Source organism: Gymnoscopelus braueri (genome assembly GCF_963280865.1).
Source record: "Gymnoscopelus braueri genome assembly, chromosome: 7".
In the NCBI taxonomy this organism is placed as follows: Eukaryota; Metazoa; Chordata; class Actinopteri; order Myctophiformes; family Myctophidae; genus Gymnoscopelus; species Gymnoscopelus braueri.
In genome coordinates, this window is record NC_137608.1 from 24,058,956 (window position 1) to 24,086,000 (window position 27,045).

A 27,045-nucleotide genomic window follows, 5' to 3' on the forward strand; every position below is an offset into this window, starting at 1 on the left:
ATAATTGTCATTGTGGGATGTCTCGCTGTAGACGCTTATGTAAGTCAGTAACCCCGCAGCAGCTCCAACTCACTGAGAAGAGATGAGCTACAGTTAGTCTGGAGAGAAACAGTGTTTTTTTTACCACGGGAGGTGTAAAGTGGTTCTCAATTTTTGGGCGGTGTAGCCGCCCCTATAAGTGGGGTTGGGACACCTCATTAGTATTAGTTTCCTGCACTGTGATTGGCCCATTAGTAGACCCCTAGCTGTACTGTGATTGGCTGACTCTATTGGCTGACTCTATTCAGCACTGTGATTGGCTAGTGAGACACATGATGACATTAATAACCTATAAATAGGATTATGCACTTCCAAAAACCATTTTTTTTTGGAAGTGAGCTTCCATCACTATGATGACCACTGTGATGACCACACCGCCCACTTCACACTGGGTGTGTTTTTTCATGTCAAGGACTCCCAAATGAATATGTATTGGGCCGCATCTGGAAATATTTTGTGCCAGGGACCCCCATATAAAAAACAAAAATGTTCAAGATCTTTTGAAAATAGCTGATGTATATACTGTAGGAGGGTTAAAGTGGTTAAACAGATTTTGATGCCACATCAACTCGTTTTGCCGGGGACCCCCTGGAACCACCCCACTTTTGAGAACCACTGGTGTATAGAGGAGAGACGGAACAGGAGAAAGGGAGTGCTGAACGAGAAACGGAACAAAAGTTTGTCCGTCTTTGTTGAATCTATATGGCTGACTGCTGCCTCTCCACACTCATCTTCTAAGTGGAAATGTAGACAGGATGCAGAGGTCAACTTAACATGCCTTTGTCAACTACAAGAATAGTGCCATGCCATATGTATGTGTGTGGGGGTGGATGGTTAGGCTGTTTCTGTCTGTGTGCATATAGCCATAGCATAGTGTGTTCTTATATATAGCCATAGTGTGTTCTTATATATATATATATAAGTACAAACACACCGCACGCGTCTGTGAGAGATATCAACTATGTCTGAGTTGAGGGTGTCTACCTCACCCCCCCCCCCCCTCCACCCCCAGTGGGGGTGTTAAACGCTACAGCGACAGGCGATGACCCCAGTCGTAGACACGTCAAAGTTCAAATTGGCTCCTGAGGGGAGGACAGTGACCCTGAACACGGAGACATCTTACAGAGGGAATGAGGAGGAAGACGAACAGGAGGGGGGACAGAGAGAGAGAGAGAGAAAGAGAGAGAGAGAGGACGTGGGAAAATAGTAGAAGGGAGGAGGAGAGAGAAGGGGTGTGGGAGGGAGGGAGGGAGGATTAAGAGTGACAAGTAGCATTGAAGAGAGGTAGAGTGTGATAGGATGAGGAAGAATGGGCGAAAGATTAGAGAAGACAAGTGAGAAAGACAAGAGGATGAGCTGGAATGGAAAAGAATTGAAGAGACCCCCCCCGCCCCCCTCTCTTAAAAAAAAAAGGAAAAGAATCAGGAAAGCAGACTGGAATAGAGGGCACAGGTCACAGTGTGAGTCTCCTTGACAGTTAAAGAGAGAAAAATGAGACTAGAAGTGGAGGGTTAGTTTGTGGAAAAAGAGCGTCTGTTTTCAGGCAAGTTGACGAGAACAAGAGGAAGTAAATGGTGCCTTTGGGGCCTATAGGCTGTGATGTCAGCAATCATACAGGATATATTGGATATTATAGAGGGAGAAAATGGACAGATCGCCGGAGGGGTACAGACGTTAACGATGGTGTCACACCGTGATTTAAGGGTTCGGTCGATGAGGTTTTTTTATTTATGTGCTTATTTTTACGCCGTGGCTCCTAGGGGCCAAGCCACCTAGATCAGTGATTCTCAACCTTTTTAATTTCAAGGACCCCCAGTTTAATTGGTTCTATTTGTACAGACTGTTCTATTTGTACAGACCTTTAGAGACCTTTAAGAGACCCCTGGGGGTTATAGTGCTACGCCGGCACCAGGAGGCAAATTTTTGCACATTTTCTTTATATAACTCATAATGATTTTGTCCAAACATCACGCAAATCAGTACACATTATGCATATAGTCATATGATCAAGACAAACCTACATTTCTTCCTGATAACTATAACAACATGAATCCCTCAACTTCTACATATTCCACTCACCTCTATAATGACTGAATTCTGAACATTCTTGCCCCACAATAACCTTTTTCTAATTTCAAGCATTTTCTAATTAAAATGTTATACTTGAAGTCAATGATGTCATAGATGACTGATGCCATACATAGACTGACTTGAATTAATACTTTATTGAAATGTTGAAAATAGTAAGTCAAGTACAATTGAAGCCACGCTGTTATTAGACCCCGTGCCGACCCCGACCCCGTAGTAATTCAAATAGAAATACAGTACAATGAGTAGTCATGTACAAGCCGAATGTTATTGATGATAATTACACTGGTGTCTGTTTTATCTGTCTGGCCCCCGGTGTGATTGTGAGGGAAGAAGAACATAGGCCTCCATGTTCCCTTCCCCATCCTTTCTACATTGTGATATACAACACAGCAGGTCAACAGCTTGGGATATTGTAATAAGTGTTTTCCTGGTTTTAATCGCTTTAGGCCTATTTTGTACTTTTCAAAAATAGCCAAAATACAAGCTCGGCTTGTAGATCTGCTGTTTTTGAAAATAAAAACAAAAAACTGCAACAATCATAATTGTCACAATACGATATTATCGTCACAATATTCATATCGAGGCATTTGGTCAAAAATATCATGATATTTGATCTTGTCCATTTCGCCCAGCGCTACCATGATATAATTGAACAAGTCAAACTACAGAGAGGATAAAATATGAGCTACGTGTACTGTACGGTTTCTCTCTGTATGGTTTGGACCATGTAGTTATACCTCCAGGAGGAAGGCGGCGTGTGCTTTTATGAGACATTCTGACTACACACCACGGCACCAAAACAAGGTTCTTAAACTGTCATTTAGCATTTAAGAGCACTTATCAATTTCATGGAAGCAGTCAAAATGTCAGTCAAGAGTCAGACATGACTTATTCCATGTGCGTTCCAAAATGAGCCCATTCGAAAACGCTGGTCCATAAACCGGAAAAGGTGTTTGATCTATAGCCAGGTATTGATCAAAAACACTCTGTGTTCATAGAAGTGTGAGTGTATTTCATTTTGATCGTGCGTGTGCACCATAAACACTAATGGCGTTTGACTTGTGTTTGAGTTATGGCCAGGTATCGATCAGAAAACATCCAGGCAGCTCTAAACTCTGCTAAAGAGCTTTTTGTGAGACCCAACTAAGTGCTGTTATGGGCTCTCATAAGCCATTTAGACTGTGTATAAGCGAGAGCGAGGTGGGAAAGTCTGAGAAACAGAAAGACACAGAGCGAGGACTAATCCTCTTATTTTTCTGAAACATTTCTAGACTCTCTGGACACACTTACTCTTTCTTTTCAGCTGAGGCTTTTTTTTTTTTGGAACAATTTTCTTCTCTGCTTCCCTCTAACCCTCATCATGTCGTCATGCACCCCTATTATTTTCAAATCTCTCTCCCTCGTGTGGAATAACTTCGGCGAACCAGCTTGGGGGTTTGTTAACAACAGTGACAGTGTGATATCTCCTATTAACTCTGCTGGATATAATTATGAGTTCCTTGTGCTGAAAGTGATGGTTTTGGTTAAAACTAAAGGTTTTGGTAAAAAGTTCAAGCTCTGAGTATTTGTTCACTAACAGGGGTCTCCCCTCCAGCTATTTAGCTATTTAGTAAACAGAAAATACATTTTCATCAGGAGAGAGAACCCATTTATCTGCTTACAGTTTTTTGTGTGCCGGTTATTTAATCACTTCATATTTCACCTGTTTCTCTTGTATTCTGTATGAGTTATCTTAGTTAGTATCAATAAGATAATAACTAATCTCTCTCTGCTGTCTTCTCCGCTTTTGCAGTACCCAGACATAAAGTCTTCTGCTTGCCGTTGAGTTGGTTCCCACAGGAGTACTTGAAGTGGCCCTGAGCTCAGGGCGCCGCTAGCAATGACCCGTGAGCTGCATACTGTGTGCTGCTATACCTTAACTTGTCACCAACCCTTTGGGAGCTCACCGTAAAGGGCTCGCCAGGAGATGACAAGTGTCTCTACATGCATCAGCTGCTGTCATATCATTTCCTAGTTTACAGTCGCCTTTTCAATATCCTGAAAGAACCATGGCCACTTAGTCGAATAGAGTCCCCCAAGGCTGTATGCTACCCTCCTTTTTTTCCCTCTACACCAAATCTCGTCTCAAAGCGCGTCGCAAAGCAATGCGTTGTGAGCTTGTAGATCTGCTACTGTCGCCAAATGTTTGACCCAGAATAGGTTCGCTAGGGTTCATGTAGTTGATTTCTTTTTTTGGTTTTCCCTTATCCTTTTTTTTTTGTCCTCCTCTGACATTCCACTCCTGTTCCATATTATATCTGTTGATTGCCCACAGCATCAAAACGAGGGCCACAGGTTCAACAGCACTCCAGGTTTCTATTTATTTCAAAGACTGTTTTATATTGGCAGTATGGAATTCATACGTTTATCTGCTGTGAGTCATTTAATGTGAATGTAAGGATGGAAGTGGAGAAAAACACTACAGCGCTGTGTGTGTGTGTGTGTGTGTGTGTGTGTGTGTGTGTGTGTGTGTGTGTGTGTGTGTGTGTGTGTGTGTGTGTGTGTGTGTGTGTGTGTGTGTGTGTGTGTGTGTGTGTGTGTGTGTGTGTGTGTGTGTGTGTGTGTGCGTGCATATGCTGGTGCATATACACATGACACACAACACTGTTGTTCCAAATAGTATAATAGACAGGCTATGATCGGTCACCAAACTAAGCAATGTGACTAAATGTTACGTGACTATTGTTACTGTGATTATTAATCCATACAGAGCTAGCATTAGACTGGCAATTAGCAATGGAAGAGATATGAATAATTAGACAGATTTATGCCTTTGAGGCTGAGAGAAAAGAAAGCAACTGTAACGTGAGATCCTTGAAGAAGATGCAGACATGTTCTTCATCTCTCGGGTAAGCCTTCTAGTATGTCTGCTTGTAAAATGACTAGTTACTATTGAAGATAGATGCTGCTACAGTATAGCTGCCTCCTTCTGTATTGTGTGGATATTGGAATCATTGTGGAATCTATCATTCCATTTACAATTAAGGCATTTATCTTTCTTTCTTTCTATTCATCTTAGCATGTATTAATTGCACATTTTCATAGTATGTGATCTCATTGTGCATGGTAAAATTACTGTATTAACTAAACAGAATCAACAGTGTGTGTGTGTGCGTGTGCGTGAGAGAACGGGGTGGTTTAAGTGAGTGTGTGCACGTGCGTGCGACCGTGCATACATGTGGTAATTAAAACATCTCTGGTAAATTGGTCTCATTAATCATTAACATTTCATCATCAGCATGACTGTTGATATTTCAGCGTCAGAGAATTGAAACATTTCTGTCAAATTCCCAGTTGGTATGGAGCTAAACCGTATTAAATAATTTTTGGGGGCCAAAGTAGTGTCCCCTCTATATGAGGGGAAACCCGGTGGCAAGCATCCAGTTCTGGATATGAAGCCAATAAGGAAGTAATTAAAACGCTGCAGTTCTCTTGATGGCCTAGAAGGTGTCGCTATTTCCCCTCCTGCTGGTTGCAGAAGACGTTTCATGCCATTAATCTCATTGGGTGTTTGACCGGATTTACACTTGATTGTATTACCTTTAGTAAACATTGTCATAAATACTGTATGCTTTCAGTCGCTAGTTTAAAGTCTTACTTCAATTATCATGATATGTGTTCTTTTAACACTCGCATGACTGAGGTTTCATTCTCCTCCACCATGCCTGAAAAACGATCATTTTGATCCCCAAATCAGGCTATCCTATTGGCCACTGTCTCCCTCTGTTCTCCAGACTAGTTCACACTTTCTCCCCCAAACAGTGGGGGGTTCCATTGTCTTCTAAAAAGCTGAGAGTTGAAAATGGGTTGCCAAATTTTGAGAGAGAAATAAGCAGGCAGGTCTATGAAAGTGTTACTGCATGCGTTGTGCCCTCACTGCCCTGAGAAAACAGTGAGACATGAAGCAGTAGGCTAGTGTGTATTTCTATCTGTCTCCTATATGTCATCATGATTTGTGATTTGTGTATGTGGGGATCTCATTTTTACTTCCATGCAGTGTTGATTTCGTTAACGAAAACGAAACGAAATATGTTCGTCAACGCACATTTTTCAAAGGACGAGACGAGACCACCACCCATGAATAAACAATAACTGGGACTAAATCATTATGCAATTTTGTTGACTAATAAAGACGAGACGAAAATGTAGTTCACTAAATAAAGACTGGACTAAAATCTATGGTCATTTTAGTTCACGAACAAAGACGAGACGAAATATTATATCATATATTTATTATATGATTTTGTCACTCCCTGTCTCCTTTGATGCGCAGCGCAGGGCATGCTGTTCCTCACTCACACACACCCCCTTTTAAAGTTGCAGCCACGCACGCACACACACACACACACACAGAGTCACACCACCGTCAAATGAATGGCAGGAGGATTCAGATTTCAGAGCGAAACTTTACAAAATAAAACGGTAAAATGCTTTGCACGGGGCTCGGGAGAAAGAGAAGAGGTGATATGGACACATTTTCGCTACATCGATGTGGAGAACAAAACACAATGCTTGATTTTATCCGAAGGCAAGCAATGTGGGAAAAACACAACAACTTGAAGAGACACAAGCGTTCACCACAAAGAGATCGAGTTATAAGTTAACAAAAGGTTTGCACTTTCTCCATTTACACCCCATACATCTACACAAACGTTCAGATTTCAAATATAAAGTGCTTACCTCATGGCCAGGGATGTTACAATTCTATTCGGGTAACCCATAAGTACCCATATTTTCCGTATTGTCCAATAAAAAACATTTAAATCCGATCGGTGGCCATTTTCTCCGTATTTTCTCCATGCTTTCAACTACGTGACCCTATCGGTTGGGAGGTGTAATTGCACTCTGATACACTATAACTCTATGAGAAAATGACCGCCAAACGGATTAAAATGCTTTTTATTGAACAATACAGAAGTTACGGGTACTTATACCCACCCGAAGTAAATTGTAACATCCGTGGCCACGGAATAAAAACTTTATATTTGAAATCTGAACGTTTATGTAGATGTACGGGCTGTAAATGGAGAAAGTGCAAAAAACAGGTTGAAGTTTCGTCATGACTGTCATAATATGACCGTCATGTAATATAATGCTGCTTTAAATTTAGTAGCAGCAAGCGAACTATAGTAACTTGTAAACAACCCAGTGACAAACCTATATTATTATTATTCATAATAATAATATTCACATTATTGTCTGAGCGTAAAGCTCTCATTCTATCAGCTGTCCACGTCGCTGACAAACGCGTCTCCTCTCCTCCTCCCTCAGTGCAACAAGTGAACACAATGCTATGTTCCACGAATGTGCTCAATCCTGTGCAAAATATCTGATCTTCAAGCATAAAACAGTTGCTGCGTGACAAGCTGTATGCTTGTAGATCCAATCTTTTTCCACCGCTTTGCAGTGAAAGGGAAAGTGGAAAATGGGTCGCCAAATTTTTAGAGAGAAATAAGCAGGCAGGTCTATGAAAATGTTGCAAAGTAACTATAGAAGTTACGTTGAACTATAGAAGTCAAACGTTGAATAATGAGATGACGATGAAGAAGATGATGAAGGTCCCGTGATGTGGCTGGATGAGGACCGTTAGCACCTGTTAGGACATCTTCCATAAATAACACTACTACAAAGGTTCCAATCTTTCGGCCATTACAGAGGAATGCACTGAAATCAATCCTTGAATAATGTAAATGTGTGCAATTTAGTAGCTACTTTGTTACAGGTCAGTCAAAGTCCAGAATTAAACAAACAACACAAAATGAAGGAAAACATTGCATTGTATTATGGGGTTTATAGCCGAGGCTAATTTGCACCTAATACCTAAGACCTAATAAAAAAATCATTTACAGAAGGACATGCATGCTCTAATCTAAACAAGTACGAAAAAATAACATTCCCAAATTGCATTCATGAAAGCAGCGAATTCAACAAGTGTATCCCTTTTACTGGGTATGACTGAATTCGATGAGGGAGAATTTAATAAGACTGTCAAAACTAGAAGCATGTTGTATTTTCTAAGAATGTTGCACTGGTGCCATTTCATTCGTTTTTTATTCATTATTATAGTAACTTGTAAACAACCCAGTGTGCAAACTGTGCACAAAACACGTGGGCAGCTATATTATTATTACCATTATAATGTAATTATATATATATATAATTATAATAATAATAATAATAATAATAGAAAGACGTGAAAAACAAGCCCAAAGTCGCTTATAATAAGCAGACATGGCAACATAGACTCGCATAGACTCGCTGCGCAGCTCGTCTACGGGCCGCTCTGCGGGGGGTCTAGAGGTGTCAACTGCTCTTGCCTGGGGGAGAGAGGGGGAGAGCGGTCAATTTAGCCGAAATATAACGGTTGGGATGGTATATATGGTATATATTTCATATTTATAATACGTTTCAGAAGAAAAAAAAAACAGAGATTTGAAACAAATATTTAGGAAAAGTCATGAAAGGGGAACTTTCTCAGAGCTTCATGAGAGAAGATAATCCACTTTAAATTCTCAAAATCGGTCATATTGATAGCTTAGTCATGCAAGTGTTAAATGATGGCCCCATACGTCTTTTAATTGACGATAAAGTAGGCCAGTAGCGGGCTAGCGGCCTGGGCTGCAGCGTGGCGGTCCAGTAGTGATGTGCGGGTCGGGTTTTTTCATGACCCGCCCCGCCCCAACCCGCGACGGAACGCGACCCGCCTCAACCCGCCCCGCGAACCCATATATAAATCTATGGCTCAACCCGCCCCGCGACCCGCGGTGGGAATATATATATATATATTATATAGCGCTCTTTTAAGTACCCAAAGTCCCTTTAAATGTCTACAGTAGCACAACATTGTCATGGGCTGAATAAACAAGCATGTTGGTCAAAATAGGGTTTTTTTTTTTTTTTTTCGTGGAGAGCGGCTGACCCGCTCACCCTCAGCCCGCATAATTGCCTCTGAAATCCTGACTCGACCCACCCGCGCCGCGGGTTGACCCGCGGGTCCCGCGGGTTACGGGTCGACCCGCTCATCACTACGGTCCAGGCACCCTAGGCTGCAATGTGTCACGTGTTCGAGTCCCGATCTCGACGACCTTTGCTGCGTGTCACTCCCCATCTCTCTCCCCATTTCCTGTCAGTCTACTGTCCTATAAATAAAGGCATAAAAGCCCCCCCCATAAAAGTAGGCCAGTAGCATTCTGATCCGCTAGCATTCGTTTCCGGTTGCCTTTCGAGACTGGAAATTCCAAGATGGTGGCTTTGAATTTGCCGAAATAGTGGCTTCAAATCGAGTCTGAGGAAACCAGCGGGTGACGTCCCTTTGTCCATATATGTGTTTTTTTACAGTCTATCGGGAAACACCTTGTGCAACTCAGGACCACTCTGTGTTCATTTAACCTTACGGGTCCATTTGGTTACATCTGTGCACTCCCAGAGTTACTACATGGATGAAATGGACACTGAGAATTTTTCTGTGTTGCACTAGCAAGGCGGGAGGCAGGATTTACTCCATGTGACAAGTTCAACAGTGTTGTTTCTTTACTTGACATTTAAATGGCAACAACGCCGCCCCACCGCCGGTACCGACAGAGCTTAATTTCCGTAATGTGATGACATCATAGTCTAGTGATTTTTTTTCTTCTGTTTTAATGTATATTGGCCCTAGGATCCAAGGGGAGGCATGGGGGGAGTATAAGTGGAGCATGAATGCGGGTAGTTCTATGGGAGTCTGCTTGTTATCAGTAGTTCCCTAACATTATTCTTCTGTCGCTAATTGGTATCGGGTCATTTAGGTTTAGGGCCCTTAAGAAGGGCTGGGCCAACTAGAGCCCCTACACACACACACACACACACACACACACACACACACACACACACACACACACACACACACACACACACACACACACACACACACACACACACACACACACACACACACACACACACACACACACACACACAGACAGACAGACTCCCAAGTCGGCATGGTGATCTTAATGATTCCAAGTCTTCCGTCTGGGGGAAAAGGAAGTGTGCATCTGGTTAATGATTCGCCCCCTGGGTTGAGTGGAGAGGGCGGGCCGTTAAAAGTTGGAGATAAGGCACAGAGTCAGACACACTGGCATTTAAAGCGATACTACATGAGTGGTGTGAGAGAGGGGCCGATAACGGAGGTAAACAGGGAAGGGGTGGACTGTGAGGTTTGACAACAAAAATGAGATGGGTTTTCATGGAAAGAAAATGGTAAAATGAAATAAATAAAATGATAAATCCATGAGTAATTAGTTAACGTCGCCGTCCTCTTTCGGCAAAAAATGTATTGTGTGAATATTGATTTCATAAAGAAACCAACACTGCTAATTTTCCTGCTGCACAGTGCATCACCTTTTCTTTTTTAATTCATACATTTTTGGCGGTCGATGAGTAATTTTGCTTTCAAATTAGTCCGATTGATTGCAGATCTCGACACACTTTGAATGTCATTACTTTGAACAGGTGCTTCGAGTCGTGCCTGTGGTTTTCATTGATTGATTGATTTAATACTTTATTAGACAGAAGTGTAAACAGCACGAGATAGTCAGACATTTAGGTTAAAAGGATAACACAAAAAGTGCTAGTGACTTGTTTCCATTGTGAGGTTTGCATCCTCCTTTTCCCTTCTCCCTTTTCACACAGAGGGCTGAGAGAAAGGCCGAGATTTGAGCAGGAACGGTGCTTTTAACCTCTTAAACCCTATTGACCGGTGTCCCCCAGGGGTCTATACCAGGCCCGTTACATTTTCCCCCTATATCCACGGGTTCTCAACCTGTGGGTCGGGACCCCCAGGGGGGTCCCCAAGTGATTTTGGGGGGTCCCCAGATGATAAGCTTAATGTGCAACATTGTTTTCTCACTTAAACAGTACACAAACAAACATACAGTATAAGTGTATACAGGGTATTTGCACATTTCTAATGTAATTTTTTTTATATATAAAGGAATCAACAAACATTGGCCAAATTGTGAGCATATAGATCTGCTATTTTCACAATATTTCTCTGTGGAACCGAGTCAAATTAAATGTAATGCCTCAGCTTCTACCTCAAGTGTTTATCAGGGTGGGGGCCCCCAGTTCAAATATACTACATCTCTTTGCTGAAAACAGCTGATCTACAAGCACGGTGTGAGCTTGTAGATCTGCTATTTTCACGGAATGTTCGCTGCCCTTCCAGAGGAGCATGATAGGCATAAAGAATGGCAGAGAGAGAGAGAGAGACCGCTGACCTGCACTGAATCCCAAACAATATGTAAGAGCAGCCAGCTCTCTCTCTGTATCTTAATAAGCGTAATGTAAGAGAGGGCCCCCCCTCATCTCCCATCCCAGATCCCTTAGCAGCGTGTAATTACCTTTAAGACCTGCTCCCCGTGCTAAAGGATTAGCCATAATCCATAACCAAACCCCATAACTATCGCTACGCTACGCTACCTCCAGTCAGACACACCGCATCGCGTGGCCCGTAGACTAGAATGCCCGTCTTGTCTTCTTCACCTTTTCTCCTCTCCTCCCCTCTTATCTTCCCTTTAACCCTTTCAGACCGGGAAAGAATCTGTATTTTTTTGGTTTCTTTGGGCTATTCAAAAATAGCAGATCTACAAGCTCATAGCGCGGCACTCGGTGCCGCGCTATGAGCTTGTAGATCTGCTATTTTTTTTAAATTTTGAAAATTTGAGCAAATCTTTGAATATATATATGTTACAGTATGATTGGAGAACCAGTACGATTGAAGAAAGCGCGCTCGTTTTTACCACCCACCCAGCACTAGAGGGAGCCACAAGCCAGGCTTGTGCACAAACATATATGGCCACACACACACACACACACACACACACACACACACACACACACACACAGTCACACACACAGTCACACACACACGCGCGCACGCGCTCATGCTTTTTTTGGTTTATTGAAAGCAGGACTGTTTAGATACTTTTATTGTGTTCTGGCTTTTGTTTTACTTTCTCCCTGACACACACACACACACACACACACACACACACACACACACACACACACACACACACACACACACACAGTGATCCATGAAAAGAACTATTCTGTCCCTATCGGTTTACAAATCAAACGGCGCTGAGTCGACTAGTGGAGCATCGGCCGGTCAGCGCGGGCACTCGCGCCTGCGCTTCCTCGGCCTCAAGCTCCACTAAGTCGGCGCGCCGTGCGTGTGAACGCGTGTTCAGCGTTCCCCTCATAGATATTATGGTTCCCCTAGCGTAGCTTCCTGGTTGCTATGTGGGGGGGAACAACAAAAGACAGGTCTCCGTCGGCGCATCAAAGCCCCGCCTCTCCGCGCTCTCCTTCTCCTCCTCGGAGGAGGAGGAGAAGGAGAGAAGGAGAGGACGGGACGGTTTATTACGCGAGGAGGAGGAGGAGGAGGAGGCTCCTCTTCCTCGCGAGCCTCGCGTAATAACCCCCCGCCTCGCAGCGCCGTCCTCCTTCTCCTCCTCGCGAGCCTCGCTAATAAACCCTGTCTCGAAAAGCCCCGCCTCGCCCCGAAGGAGCCCCGTGCCTAAAAACGAGCGCTCTGTCTTCAATCGTACTGGTTCTCCAAACGTACTGTGACATATACATTTTTCAAAGCAAACATTTGTAACTCAAATCTTTTTTTCTGGGGATTCTACAAATGTCTTCTAAATCCTAACAGTTTAAAAAAAATAAAGATGTTGCTATAATCAGTGGTTCTCAAACTTTTTCATGTCAAGGACCCCCACAATTATATGAATTTTGGCCGCGGATCCCCATCTCAAAACATTTTGTTCCAGGGACCCCCATGAAGTTGTAATAGAGTTAAAAATGTTCGCTTTGGAAAATTTTCACGATTTTTCAAAACGGTGCCACGCTATGAGCTTGTAGATCTGCTATTTTTGAATAGCCAAATAAATCTTAAAATGACACAGATGCGTTCCAGGTCTTAAAGGGTTAATTTCTCGTTGTTTTTGTTCTTGCCTCCCTTCCTTTCATGGCGGATTGCTTTATGCCCCTCTGTGAGTCGGAGACGGAGAGGAGCCTTTCTTGTTGCACACAATCAAAAGTGAGAGAGAAACCACTATACCCAAAGGAGAGGGGTGCACAGTGGCAGAGGTGCAGTTGGTTTGATATACAGCTTAATATTGCGTTTTTTACTGCTGGCAATTCTGTGCGCGCATGTGCCTCCGTGCGTATACGTGTGTGAGCGTGCAGATAGCCGTGCACGTTTTTTTTCTTTTTCTTTCGATTTTTCTCCCCTGCCTCGGGATTGTCTTCAAAGACGCGAGTGAAGGACTTGAGCAGACTACTTTGTAGAGTACTTCATCTTTGTTTTATGTTGTTCCCATATACACTTTTGGACAGCAGATATGTTGGATCTTATACTGCTATAAGTGTCTTATTGTCATTGTAAAATGCTCCGCTGTCCCGTGTCTCTGAATTTTAGGGACCGCCACTCATCCGCAAAAGAAGGGCCTATCCCAGGTCACCTCTCTCACGTTGTCTGCCTGTCTATCTCCAGCATATATACAGTATATCTCCCTTTCTGTCACTCACGCACCTTCCCTTCCAAATCTTCTAATCACCTTTGGGTTTTGCATCCTTTCCACAAGGTTATCACACGTCAGCTCATTCCAAAGCATGCAGTCTGCTGGGTACATCTGTGTTTGTGCGTGCGTGCATGCGTGTGTGCGTTTTTGTCTGTGTGTGTGTGTGTGTGCACACGCGCCAATGTGTGTACGTCTCAGTGTGTTTCAGCCGAGGACTTTCCTTCCCTCCGATATGTAGGACCACCATAAAACAACATCAAAGTTGCTTTTCTTTTTTTTTTCTTTGTCCGTGCCATGCCAGTTAAGCGTTTCAGGGTCTGCTGATTGCTACACACGCACACACACACACACACACACACACACACACACACACACACACACACACACACACACACACACACACACACACACACACACACACACACACACACAAATATACGCACAAACACATACAGTACACAATCGCTCACACACAAACACTTACAGTACATGCTCTCACACACACACACACACACACACCACAAAATGCTACGTGTCAGCTGGTTTACATCAGATCAGAGACTCTGAGTGGGAGCATGCCCATGCCCACTCTCTCTCAATGCACACACACACACACACACACACACACACACACACACACACACACACACACACACACACACACACACACACACACACACATTTAAAGACTGCCCTCTCCCTGCCCTCTGGCTAATTAATTTCCCGGATCGAGCATGTCCCGCCTTAAAGTGCTCCCCCTCCCTCTTGTGTCGCACTCAATCTGTTCCCCCTCTGTCTGTGGCTCTGCAGCCAGCCTGCACATTAGTGCCCTGGCTCACTTCAAACCCCCCCCCCCCCTCCAACGACTTTGATTGCGCGTGCCCAAAAAACATCAGGGTAGAGAACGTCACCTTGCACAACCCCTGGCTCTCATATCACTTTATCATCTCTGCTTCTCTCTCTTGTTCTCCATGTGTATCTATGGTCTCTCTTCTAGTCTCTCTCTTAATGTTCTCCATGTGTATCTATGGTCTCTCTTCTAGTCTCTCTTAATGTTCTCTATGTGTGTCTATGGTCTCTTCTAGTCTCTCTTAATGTTCTCCATGTGTATCTATGGTCTCTCTTCTAGTCTCTCTCTTAATGTTCTCTATGTGTGTCTATGGTCTCTCTTCTAGTCTCTCTCTTAATGTTCTCTATGTGTATCTATGGTCTCTCTTCTAGTCTCTCTTAATGTTCTCTATGTGTATCTATGGTCTCTCTTCTAGTCTCTCTCTTAATGTTCTCTATGTGTATCTATGGTCTCTCTTCTAGTCTCTCTTAATGTTCTCTATGTGTATCTATGGTCTCTCTTCTAGTCTCTCTCTTAATGTTCTCTATGTGTATCTATGGTCTCTCTTCTAGTCTCTCTCTTAATGTTCTCTATGTGTATCTATGGTCTCTCTTCTAGTCTCTCTTAATGTTCTCTATGTGTGTCTATGGTCTCTTCTAGTCTCTCTTCATGTTCTCTATGTGTGTCTATGGTCTCTCTTCTAGTCTCTCTCTTAAAGTTCTCTATGTGTGTCTATGGTCTCTTCTAGTCTCTCTCTTAATGTTCTCTATGTGTGTCTATGGTCTCTCTTCTCGTGTCTCTCTTTAAGTTCTCTATGTGTGTCTATGGTCTCTCTTCTAGTCTCTCTCTTAATGTTCTCTATGTGTATCTATGGTCTCTCTTCTAGTCTCTCTCTTAATGTTCTCTATGTGTGTCTATGGTCTCTCTTCTAGTCTCTCTTAATGTTCTCTATGTGTGTCTATGGTCTCTCTTCTAGTCTCTCTCTTAAAGTTCTCTATGTGTGTCTATGGTCTCTTCTAGTCTCTCTCTTAATGTTCTCTATGTGTGTCTATGGTCTCTGTTCTAGTCTCTCTCTTAATGTTCTCTCTGTGTCGCTATGGTCTCTGTTCTAGTCTCTCTTTTCATGGTCTGTCTGTGTCTGTGTAGTCTCCCTATATGGTTTCTGTGTATCTAGTGTTCTCTTGCAGTCTCTATGGTATGGTCTTGTCTGTATCTCGATGGTCTCTCTGGGTCTGTGTAGTCTCTCTCTTTATGGTATCTCTGTGACTCTATGGTCTATCTCAGTCTTTATGATGTCCCTTTGTCTTTATGGGCTGCCTGTGTCTCTATGGCCTCTGTGTGTCTCTATGGCCTCTATGGCCTCTGTGTGTCTCTATGGCCTCTATGGCCTCTGTGTGTCTCTATGGCCTCTATGGCCTCTGTGTGTCTTTATGGCCTCTGTGTGTCTCTGTGTGTCTCTATGGCCTCTGTATGTCTTTATGGCCTCTGTGTGTGTCTCTGTGTGTCTCTATGGCCTCTGTGTGTCTCTATGGCCTCTGTGTGTCTCTATGGCATGACAAGCGTCCAACCCACACAACATCAGGTGATCTATAAACACGCCTCCTCCTCCGCCCCCTGGTTCTCACCATAGTCAACATGTTTTATTCTCGCCTACCACACAAGTACTGTACGTGGTTTGCCGTTTCCTCTCTGACCTGGTTTTTACCGTGTTAGTCGTGACTCTCGCCGTGACCCGGGGAGACGGCGAGGCTGCTCTCCTTTTGAAGATCAAGCAGCGAGTTAATCAATCAGGGCCAGGCGGACGCCTCTCGCCCGGGTCACTCACTCAAGTCAGGGGCTTAATGGAGTGCAGCACGGTACTTGTTGCTGTCACCCCGCGCGGCCTTACATGCACCTCGGATCTGTGTCTGTCTGCAGAGTGAAGTGTGGTACTATAGTACTATTACTACACGCTAACAACAACACACGTGGGCAGCAGAGTCCAGGAAAAGAGAACAGTTTGTGGGTGTGCAGGCATTTGCAGCACTCAGCCCATGTTTTGTGTTAATAAGTAGTGTTTAATAGCATCTCCCTCCCCTTGCAGTGTTTACATTGCCGCTGATGGTGCAAGTTTTAACCCACAGCGGTTATCATCACTGCCTTGGCCACACACACACGCACGCGCACACACACACACACACACACACACACACACACACACACACACACACACAAACACACAGGAAACACTAGACCCCAGAGGGAACGATGCCAAGACAGCTGAATTCAAACGCTTCGCCCATGCAATAATTTAATCCAGTGCTGATATTAATAACAATAGGTGTATCATCTGTGCCTTTACTTGCACGGGAAGCCCACAGGGTCTGGTGCTGGTGGTTTGATCATGCAACAGCGCTGGGGGGGGGGAAGGGGAACTTGTCAGGGGAGCGAGCGAGAGAGCGGGCAAGATTTTTTAAACGCAAACACAAAGAGCAGAATGAATATGTTTCATATTAGACATGACAGTCGTGTTCTCTGGAATACATCAGCGCTAATAAGCCCTCCTCTGTTAGCCCCCATTGCTATATTTACACATGCACACACGCTCGCACACACACACACAAACACACACTGCATCACAGTAAATCCTTACCATATCCCATCACGTCTTTTGCTAAGCATTCCATCTTCATCAGCGGTTAAAGCAGGGGGTGTATCGGGTTACACAGGGCAGGCCGGGGAACGGGTTCAGGGCAGTAAGGTAGCAGTAATGGCACCGGCAATGATTTAGGAGAATGCAATAAGTGAATATCAAATAAGGCTTTAAATGCCGCTTAACCTGCAAAAAGGCCCGGGGTCAGGTACAGATGTATAGAAGGGGGGTGGGGGTGGGGGATAAGATGATTAAGAACGGGTTCTTCTCACGTTGTGCTCATCACAGGGTCTGACCATCTCCTGACCCCGTGTGCTCAGAACAGCTATAGAGTTACAGTGCTTGGGTATTTGGATTAGTCCACTCTTTAATGTTGGTACGAGAGAGCCTGTGCACTGATAACGCAATGGGAACAGACTGTACTCGTCTGTCCAGAGGTAACGTAGCGGTTAATGGAATAATATAAGGACTGTTTCACCGCCATTTTTCTTTGACTCCACTACACACACCCCACCACCACCCCGTGTCAAACCTCTAATTGAATCCAATCATTGACGCTTCTGCCCTTCTGTCGCTCTGCACCGCTCGGCACGTTGACGGTGAAGTGAAATAACAACGTAACGTATGCGGCGGTGTGCGGCGGCACTTTAAGATCTCTGCGCACGGAGGCTCTCCGTTCTCCCCACATGGCCTCAGATCGAATCTTTGCCAGAATGTAATCTTCTGTGTCTCCCGTGCTCCGTTGCCCTCTCAGCCTCGCTACTTTCTCAAAACTGGGGAGAAAAAGTAAAGCAGATTGGTCTCCCTGGCTCTGTTTTTAGTCACGAAACATTTGGCCTGTTTGGCTGACACAGCAAATCTCTTTCTTTTCTTCTTCTTCCTCGTGGTCCATGTTAATGATTGGTCGGTTGGTATGTTGGATGATTGATTGATTGATTGATTGATTGATTGATTGATTGATTGAATGACTAATTAATTGACTGATTGATTGATTGATTGACCCCTCGTTGTTTGGTGAGGTGAGTTATCCTCAATGACAGACATGGAGGGAGAAAGGTGCAATGTCCCATAACCCAAAATGGATGATATCCACGATTTAAGGTCAATCTCTGTCTCTCCCTGCTTCTTTTCACAGTTAAACGAGCGTGCACACACACACACACACACACACGCACGCACGCACGCTGCCAGCCATCTCGCTCCTAAAGCCATTTCCAGGCTGGCCAGTGGAGTGTGTCCTCATTACCGTCTGTGAGTGTGTAGTCACTACTCAGTCACAGCTCCTGCTGCCAGAATGGGATTTTCTCCTCTTTTCCTCCTCTGTCTCTTTTTTCTCCCCTTCTTTTTCACCTTGCCTCCTCTTGCATATCGCTTCATCCATTTCACAGACAGAAAATCATTATCGGTCAGGAAAGACAATTTCCTGCTCCTCTGATCCCTCGTAAGTGAGGAGTGTGTCTGCGTGCGCGTCGTTTCTTTTTTTGTATTTGTGTGTGTGTGTGTGTGTGTGTGTTTTTTTTCTGTGTTTCTGTGATCAAATAGAGACTTTGTATGGTGGATAATGGTAAATGAACAGATAATGACAAGTATACACTGGCATGCCACGGGAACATCTGTATCTTTTATGTTGGTGGGGGAATTTGCGACGCATTGTTGTGTATTTCCCTTCCTCTTTTTTTCACACCGTACGTACAGTGTGCATGCACGATCCCCTCCACCCCCCAACCCTGGTGAAAGCGCCAGGCACCGATTGGCACCCTCCATCTCTGACGGGCTTAACAGGAGGGTTCAGCTGTCATAAACAAGCTTAAGCCTGCTGATTTACATTCATACGACGGCATCGCTTTGCGACGTGCTGTGAGCTTGTAGATCGGCTCTTGTCGGCACCATCGTACGAATGGCGCAAATTTCCAATCACAACGGAGAGTAGATGGAGTGTACTATCCCTCGACATGAGGCTCCATGTTCCAGCAAAGAGAGAACGAAAGTGAGCGCGTGGGTGTTTATGTGTGAGAGAGAGAGAGAGAGAGAGAGAGAGATTGAGAGAGAGAGAGAGAGAGAGCATAATCCTCTCAGGGTTATTAGACTTTAATCACAACCAGATGAACTTGTTGATAGGGTACTAAACAGGACTAAATGGCTTCCAACTCTCAGCTGAGACTCCGGCCCAAAAGGCACGACGCCACCGCTCGTAATTGACCGAGAGGTTACCCACCCCCCTGGAGGATATAAACAGCACTGCGTCAGAGTTCCTGTTGTCTTTGCCCTCCTCCTAGGCTTCCTCTCTTTGCCATTTTAAAAAGGGGCTGTGTGCCATCCAGTGTTGCCATGTCTGCTTATTATAAGCGACTTTGGGCTTGTTTTTCTGTATAATTGCTTGTAGATATTGGTAGTTGCGGGTTACGTTTTTTGGGGCATGTTTCTAAAGAGTTTATTTGGGCTTCTTTGCTAATGTTGTTTAAGCCTCAAACATTTTCATGTCAAGGACCCCCAAATGTTTATGTATTTGTACACCGACCCCCCCCCCCACCCTTTTAAAAATATTTTGTGTCAGGGACCCCCATACCAGATTTGTGTTGTTCAAATGTTTCAACAAATATTCAAAATTGCTCATGTGGCTTGTATAGTCGCTTCTTTTGGGCTTGTTTTCATAGACCTCGTTGCTTATTTCTCTCGCAAAAAAATCTGGCAACAGTGGTGCCATCGCAAACAGAGCCCAGTCAGACAGTCTCTCGCATGCAGACAGGTGGTAGGTTTGGTGGCGGCGGTGCAAAGCAATCAGGAAAATGGGCGGACAATATATTCTCCCGTGGCTCTGGTCCATTCCGCCCGGGAGGCACCTGCCTGCCTCTATCTCCTCACCATGTCAGTTATGGAAGAGGAGAAACCGTAGGGGGGGGGGGGGAGACGTGGCAGCTGCGACACTCTTCTAAAGGCGAATTTGTGGTCAAAATGACACCCAGCTGCGCTTCTAGTCCTGTGAGAGCAACATTAAGTGGGTATTTCTTCTTATTTTTTTCTTTTTTTTACATCAAAGGGTAAGGTTTTATCCAGAGTAATCAAGTTTAGTATCATGTGATTGGACCTGACAAGGGGGAATGCATGGGACAGGATGCCGTCAGTTTTTTCCACCCCTGACATACTTACAACACGTGCACACGCGTGCACGGATGCACACAGACACACTCACGACTACACGGCAAAATCCTCTGCGTTCATTTATACATTAAGTAACTCTGAGAATGTACAAATTATGACCCCCACCACCACACAGTAAAATTCAGCGTTGATTTATCCATTCGTAACTCTGCGGATGTACAAATGGAACCAAATGAACCCAGTTAGCTTCCTCCTTCAGAGCCCATTACCGGGTCAGCGCTGGTCAACAGCCCGAGCGAGCGGCCCCGACCGGTCCATCTGGGCGCATTCTGGAAGACCCTCACCCAGCGCCGTTTCACATGAAACATGCTGAGGCTTCAAAGCCGTGCTGCTGCCTGTTTAGCTGTAATGTACCATTATGCATGGCATCCAAGGAGCACACTGGAGGACAAAAGGGAACCACATGTGGAGCACTTCATGTGCCCAAAGCTATACATTACATATGTGTGTGTGTGTGTGTGTGTGTGTGTGTGTGTGTGTGTGTGTGTGTGTGTGTGTGTGTGTGTGTGTGTGTGTGTGTGTGTGTGTGTGTGTGTGTGTGTGTGTGTGTGTGTGTGTGTGTGTGTGTGTGTGTGTACATAAAGCTCTATATTACATACCCTCAGCTGGATAGAGGGACTGTGAGGAAAATACAAGCAAGTTGATTTATAAAGCATAAAATGATACATTTCCCCTCGCTGCTTGGCGCAAGCCCACCATGCATTATACAATCGCCCTCTAACAGATTTAAACACACACACACACACACACACACACACACACACACACACACACACACACACACACACACACAGCTGTTGTAGAGTACTATAATTCTATTATACATAGAAATGACACAGTATGATGGTATTATTCAGGTAAAGCACACACACACACAGGCCGAGGGAGAGAATGTTTACATGAAAAACAGATAAACAGTTTGAAACTAGTTTTCAGGGCCCTATCGATGCAAAGACGCTTTGTTTGTAGGGGGGAGAAAATAAAAGTTTGAAGCGAAATGGATTTCTGCTAAGAGGAAAACCAGCATCAGGGCTAAGTGACTATGTGAGGGTGTTGTCAAAGGGCTGCCTCCATCCTTACCCTCCTCCTTTCATCTGCCTCATCCCTTTCTCCTCCTCCTCTCTTCCCACTCTCATTAGCCGTGGTGTGAGAGAGTGGAGAACAAAGCCCAGGCCCTTGCAATCGATCTCCGAGCAGCACTATTAATCGACCTGCGAGGCAGTGGTCTCCTCCATCTGCAGGGCGATTGACGGGTCAGAGATTGATGTGGAGGATTGTTGTTGTGTGCGCGTGTTTATGTGTGTGTGTGTGTGTGTGTGTGTGTGTGTGTGTGTGTGTGTGTGTGTATATATATACTGTATAGACGAGTTATGTCTTCATCTCAGATTGAATGGCTAGTATATAATCCTGTCTCTCTTGACCGTTGTACCTTTTCTTTCCTCTGCGCAACCTGAAACAACATGGAATATTTGGCATTGGCACGTGTGTGTGTGTGTGTGTGTGTGTGTGTGTGTGTGTGTGTGTGTGTGTGTGTGTGTGTGTGTGTGTGTGCGTGTGCGTGCGTGCGTGCGCGTGCGTGCGTAGAGGTATCCACATATGGGCCAGGGCCCCACAGGGATATGGCCCCCAGATATAGTGACAGACAGTTGTATTGCTGGATACTATTTACCTTGGCACCACATCCTTACTCTGGCAACACGCACGCACACACACACACACACACACACACACGCACGCGCACGCACGCACGCACGCACGCACACACACACACAAACACTCACACCCTCTGAGATGCTCAAGCAGAGAGAAATGATGTATAAGCTGGCAGCGAGCTCCACTTTATACCCTGGCACCAGTATCCTTACCTTGGCAGTGCTATGACACACGCCAACACTCTAATGGATTAGTCCTGCAGCCGCAGTCAAAAACGACTGCTGTGCATATGTGCTGTGTGTGTGTGTGTGTGTGTGTGTGTGTGCGCGTGTGTTATGGAGGTTCTGTTTAGACAGTGAAATAACATGTGACTAGCGGGCCAGACGACTTGCCCCGGTGTTATTGCCACCATTTTCGTATGTTTAGTGTGGAAGGAAGATTGTGCCACACATTTGCATGTGAAAAGGTGTCAGACTAACACCTCTCCCCCCTCTCTCTCCCCCTCTCTCTCCTCCTCCTCCTCCTCCCTGTGCCTCCCTGCCCATCTCTCTGCTCTCCTCCACAGCTCTAATAGCTATCGGCCAGTACAGCAGCACCATAGAGACGGTGGACGCGGGCTGGTGTAAGGACATCACCGACCAGGGAGCCACGCAGATCGCCCAGAGCAGCAAGTCCCTGCGCTACCTGGGCCTGATGAGGTGTGATAAGGTAAACCACACTCAATGACGCGGGTGGGGCTCTGCTCTCCGGTGTGGGGCCGGGGGAAACGAGGTGCTCTTTAAAAATATATATACGTACGATATACCGTACACGGTCAAATGAACGCTAAGGATTTGTACTGTGTACAGTGGGTCTTTCTTTTGTGTGTGTGTGTGTTCCACAGAGCGCCTCAGTCATTTTTAAGTTATGTGTATATTTTTCTCTGTCCGTATGTAATGTGTATGTGCGTGCGTGTGCACTGCCGAACACCTGTAGTCAGAGTGTGAATATAAAATACATCGTATGAAGGAAAAATTGTTCCTGTTCATCTCCTGAGTCTTGCCAGCCACACACACACACACACACACACACACATAGAAAATAGCAGATATACCAGCTCACAACACGCAGTGATGCAATGCACCGTGAGCTTGTAGATCGGCTATTTTTTGTCGTACGAGAAGTATATAGGGCTTAAGTGGCTAACATGTCTGAAAAACACAAGTGTGTGTGTGTGCCAGATGTCAGAGGTAAGAAGAGGGAGGGGGTGCGGGCTCCAAGGAAAAAAGGTTGGGGGGCCGCTGCTCTAACCCACAGATCAGGGTGACTGACCAATTAAAAACTGTCCAGAGGAGAGCGTGTGGTGTAGTTAAGCCACTGCCCTCTGTGCCCAGTGTTGAGGTGTGGGTCGTGTTGAGGGAAATGAGTGGCTGGCTGCTGATATGATGTAAAGTGACACTTTGTGACCCTTATCAAACTTACTTTGAGAATCCTCTGGGCCTATAAGGGAGAAATCGTTGCCAAAACCCCCCCCCCCCAAAAACTCTAAACCTCTCTGCTCACCCTTAACCCATTAATACCTGGAACGCATCTGTGTCACTTTTAGATTTCTTTAGGCTATTCAAAAATAGCAGATCTACAAGCTCATAGCGCGGCACCGAGTGCCGCGCTACGAGCTTGTAGATCTGCTATTTTTGAAAAATCGTGAACATTTTTGTTTTACATTTTTTTCCGAAAAACTGTTAGGATTTAGAAAATGTTTAGAAGCGGCCTCAGGTCTTAATGGGTTAAAATATCCAACCTCACTGATCTGAGGGGAAGCGCACAGATTTTTTTTTTTTTTTGCAGCAAGGTAACAACTTCAAGATCCGAGCTCTCCCATTGGTGCGTTGGCACTCCCAGCTATTGGCGTTGCGTCCAATTACGGTAGCATCCTTCAGTCTGACATTTGGGACACGAGGGCAAAACAGGAAGCTCATGTGACAGCAGCCGCCCCCCCCCGGTAAGAATCCTCCCTCGCTACTGTTACTGTACTGTACAAGCTAGGTGTCTTAACCCTTTGAGACCGGGAACGCATCTGTGTGTCATTTTAAGGTTTCTTTGGCTATTCAAAAATAGCAGATATACAAGCTCATAGCGTGGCACCGAGTGCCACGCTATGAGCTTGTAGATGTGGGTCTTTGAAGGGAACATTTGTAACTCCAATGTTTGCTTCTGGGGATTCTACAAATGTCTTCAGTTTTTGAAAAAAACATATTTTGCTATAATTTCTCAAAAATTATATGTATTTGGCTGTGGACCCCCATCTCAAAATGTGTTGTTTCAGGGACCCCCAGAAGTTGTAACAGAGTAAAAAATGTTCGCTTTAAAAAGTATATATTCGAAAGATTTGCACCAATTTTCGTGATTTTTTTCAAAAATAGCAGATCTACAAGCTCGTAGCGCGGCACTCGGTGCCACGCTATGAGCTTGTAGATCTGCTATTTTTGAATAGCCAAAGTATAAAATAATGCTTTTTTTTTTGCTCAAATAGAAAAAATGACACAGATGCGTCCCAGGTCTTAATGGGTTAAAAGCCCAATGTAGGTCACGCTCCTATCGCTGACGGGTCTTCACGTGACAAGTGCAGCTAGCGTTGTTTTAATGAGACATTGCAACGGTCCCAGGCCCGGATGAGGATGAGGCTACATTTCACATTCATGCTTCAGGTTGAAACAGTTTTATGAGCTCCCATTGTGCTGGTAAACTTCTGCATGGTGAGAGTTGGTTGGCAGAGCTGGAAGGGAAAAAGGAAGGAACTCAGGGAGCAGAGAGTAGAGAGAGAGGGGGGGGGGTCGGGGGGGCTGTGTGAGGGAGGGTTTTGTCATTCGTCACTTTTATTCCTTCGTTTTTAACCCATTCAAGCCGGAAACGTGTCTACAAATGTCTTCTAAATCCTAACTGGTTTCTGACAAAACGTATGTTGCTATAATATCAGTGGTGCTCCAACTTCTTCATGTCAAGGACCACCCAAAATGATATGTATTTGGCCGCCGACCCCATCTCAAAATATTTAGTTCCAGCCAGGGGCAATGAGTTTGTATATCTGCTATTTTTGAATTGCCAAAGACATCTAAAAATGACACAGATGTGTTCCCGGATTGAAAGGGTTAAACGAAACGGTCACACATACATCACGACAAAGGAAAAGGTTTTGACCCTACGGATGGCTTCCCGATGAAGGGCTCTTGTTATACGAGACGAGAACGTACATGTATCATATTTATCTTTTTATGCCAACGTTAAAGGTAAAGCTTTCACAACGGTGACCCTGTGTGTGTGTGTGTGTGTGTGTGTGTGTGTGTGTGTGTGTGTGTGTGTGTGTGTGTGTGTGTGTGTGTGTGTGTGTGTGTGTGTGTGTGTGTGTGTGTGTGTGTGTGTGTGTGTGTGTGTGTGTGTGTGTGTGTGTGTGTGTGTGTGTGTGTGTGTGTAAGGGCCCCCTTGGTGATGAAGTGGTCTCTGTGAAGCACATTAGACAGAACACGGGTGTGTATATCTATCATATTTATCTAGGAGTAATAAAGGGTAACTACATTACATTGCAGGTGATCACTTAGATTCCATTTTCATTTAGCTCCCTCGTGACTCAGTGACCCCCCCGGCGATCGATATCTATGGGCAGACTATTAAAAATCTATTCTGTAAATGACTACATGTACATCTTCGCCGGGATTACCATTTCTTCTATGTTCTCTTCTCCTCTTGCCCATTTTGTTTTTCCTCGCTCTACATTATATATAGTATATATATATATATATATCTACATCCCATCCCCCCCTTCAGATAGGGTTTTCATAGCGATATTTTACCCTGCAGGATGGGAAGTTAAACAATTATACTTCTATACTGTGATGGGGGGGGGGGGGGGTAAATGCTGCTAAATAAAGCAGTAAGTGTGGCTATTATTAGGGTTGTAATGGAGTGTGAACCAGGCAGGGAGAAGTGCAGAGAGGAAGAATTTGACAGCTTCCAAGGTCAGGTACATTACCAGCATTTGAATCACAGAATTAAAAAAAAAATCGTTGTTTCTTTACATGTACTGTAGCTGTCAGTTCTCAGGCCTCAAAGCGTGTTTAGCATTGCAGATTAAGCTGGCAGACTCCTGCTGAAGCTTTTTCGTGCCAGGGCATGTGTGTGGGGCATGAGACCAGCTCACTTTGTTGTTTGTGATTGTTTGTGTTTTTTTGTCGCGTAGGGGAGCCAGTCACAGGCTGCAGAGAGAGAGAGAGAGAGATAACGGGGTGGTGTAAAGTTTGCTCGGAGGGGGAATGAGTGAGGGTGGGGGTAGGGGGGGTGAAGAACGAAATGGAAATAGCTTGTTATTACCGAGGTCACAGTGAGAACGAGAGGTACTGCAAAGGGGGACGAAAGCACCCAGGTGAATGTAAGAGCAGGATGAGAGGGTAATGGCTATCATACAAGTGAGCCTTGGGCCAGCATTGACCATGGTCTACCTTCTACTCAATTCCCACTGTCATCCTTCTCTCTCTCAACCACACACACACACACACACACACACATATTATGTGCGTACGCACACACACACACACACTCTGCTGTCCCTCTCTCCCCTAGACAAGACAGAGTGTCTCTATATCACCTCTCCCCAATCAGGCATCTCTTCTTTTTTTTGCCCACATGAAGCCGTTTGCACTCTATTTTGTCCTGGGTATATACTGTATCCTGGGTTTTTCCACTGTGTCTTCACTGTTCTGAAGTAAAGCCTCTTGAGAAAATCACCATTTGTGTGTTAATATTGAAGGTCTTTTGCATTACCAATATCTGGTCCAACTAATCTCTTCATCCCAGGGATTTTGGGCTCCGAACAAAACTGCTGTATGTTTTGATGTCAACGTGTGGCAAGTCACCCAGCAGCTGTGTCCATATCCAATTGCTTTCTCTGACACTTAATGGATATTGAGATATTGACCTCTGCAACGCGTTGTGAGCTTGTAGATCTGCCATTTTTGGTGTGACTTCCCCAACTAAGTATGGATGAGACATATTATTAAAAACCG

The 27,045-nt window shown here is 44.7% G+C and overlaps 1 protein-coding gene across 2 annotated transcripts in view; it reads left to right on the plus strand.

Moving 5' to 3' along the window:
• fbxl17 (F-box and leucine-rich repeat protein 17) overlaps positions 1-27,045 on the plus strand; it is a 311,779-nt gene that overhangs the window by 259,828 nt on the left and 24,906 nt on the right. For both annotated transcript variants that reach the window (XR_013933440.1, XM_080432836.1), the window contains exon 10: positions 22,575-22,717. Coding sequence is in view for 1 of the 2 variants with exons in the window: in XM_080432836.1 (XP_080288962.1) it covers positions 22,575-22,717 (143 nt within the window). In the remaining variant the exon portion in view is untranslated. The remainder of the gene's footprint in view (positions 1-22,574; positions 22,718-27,045) is intronic.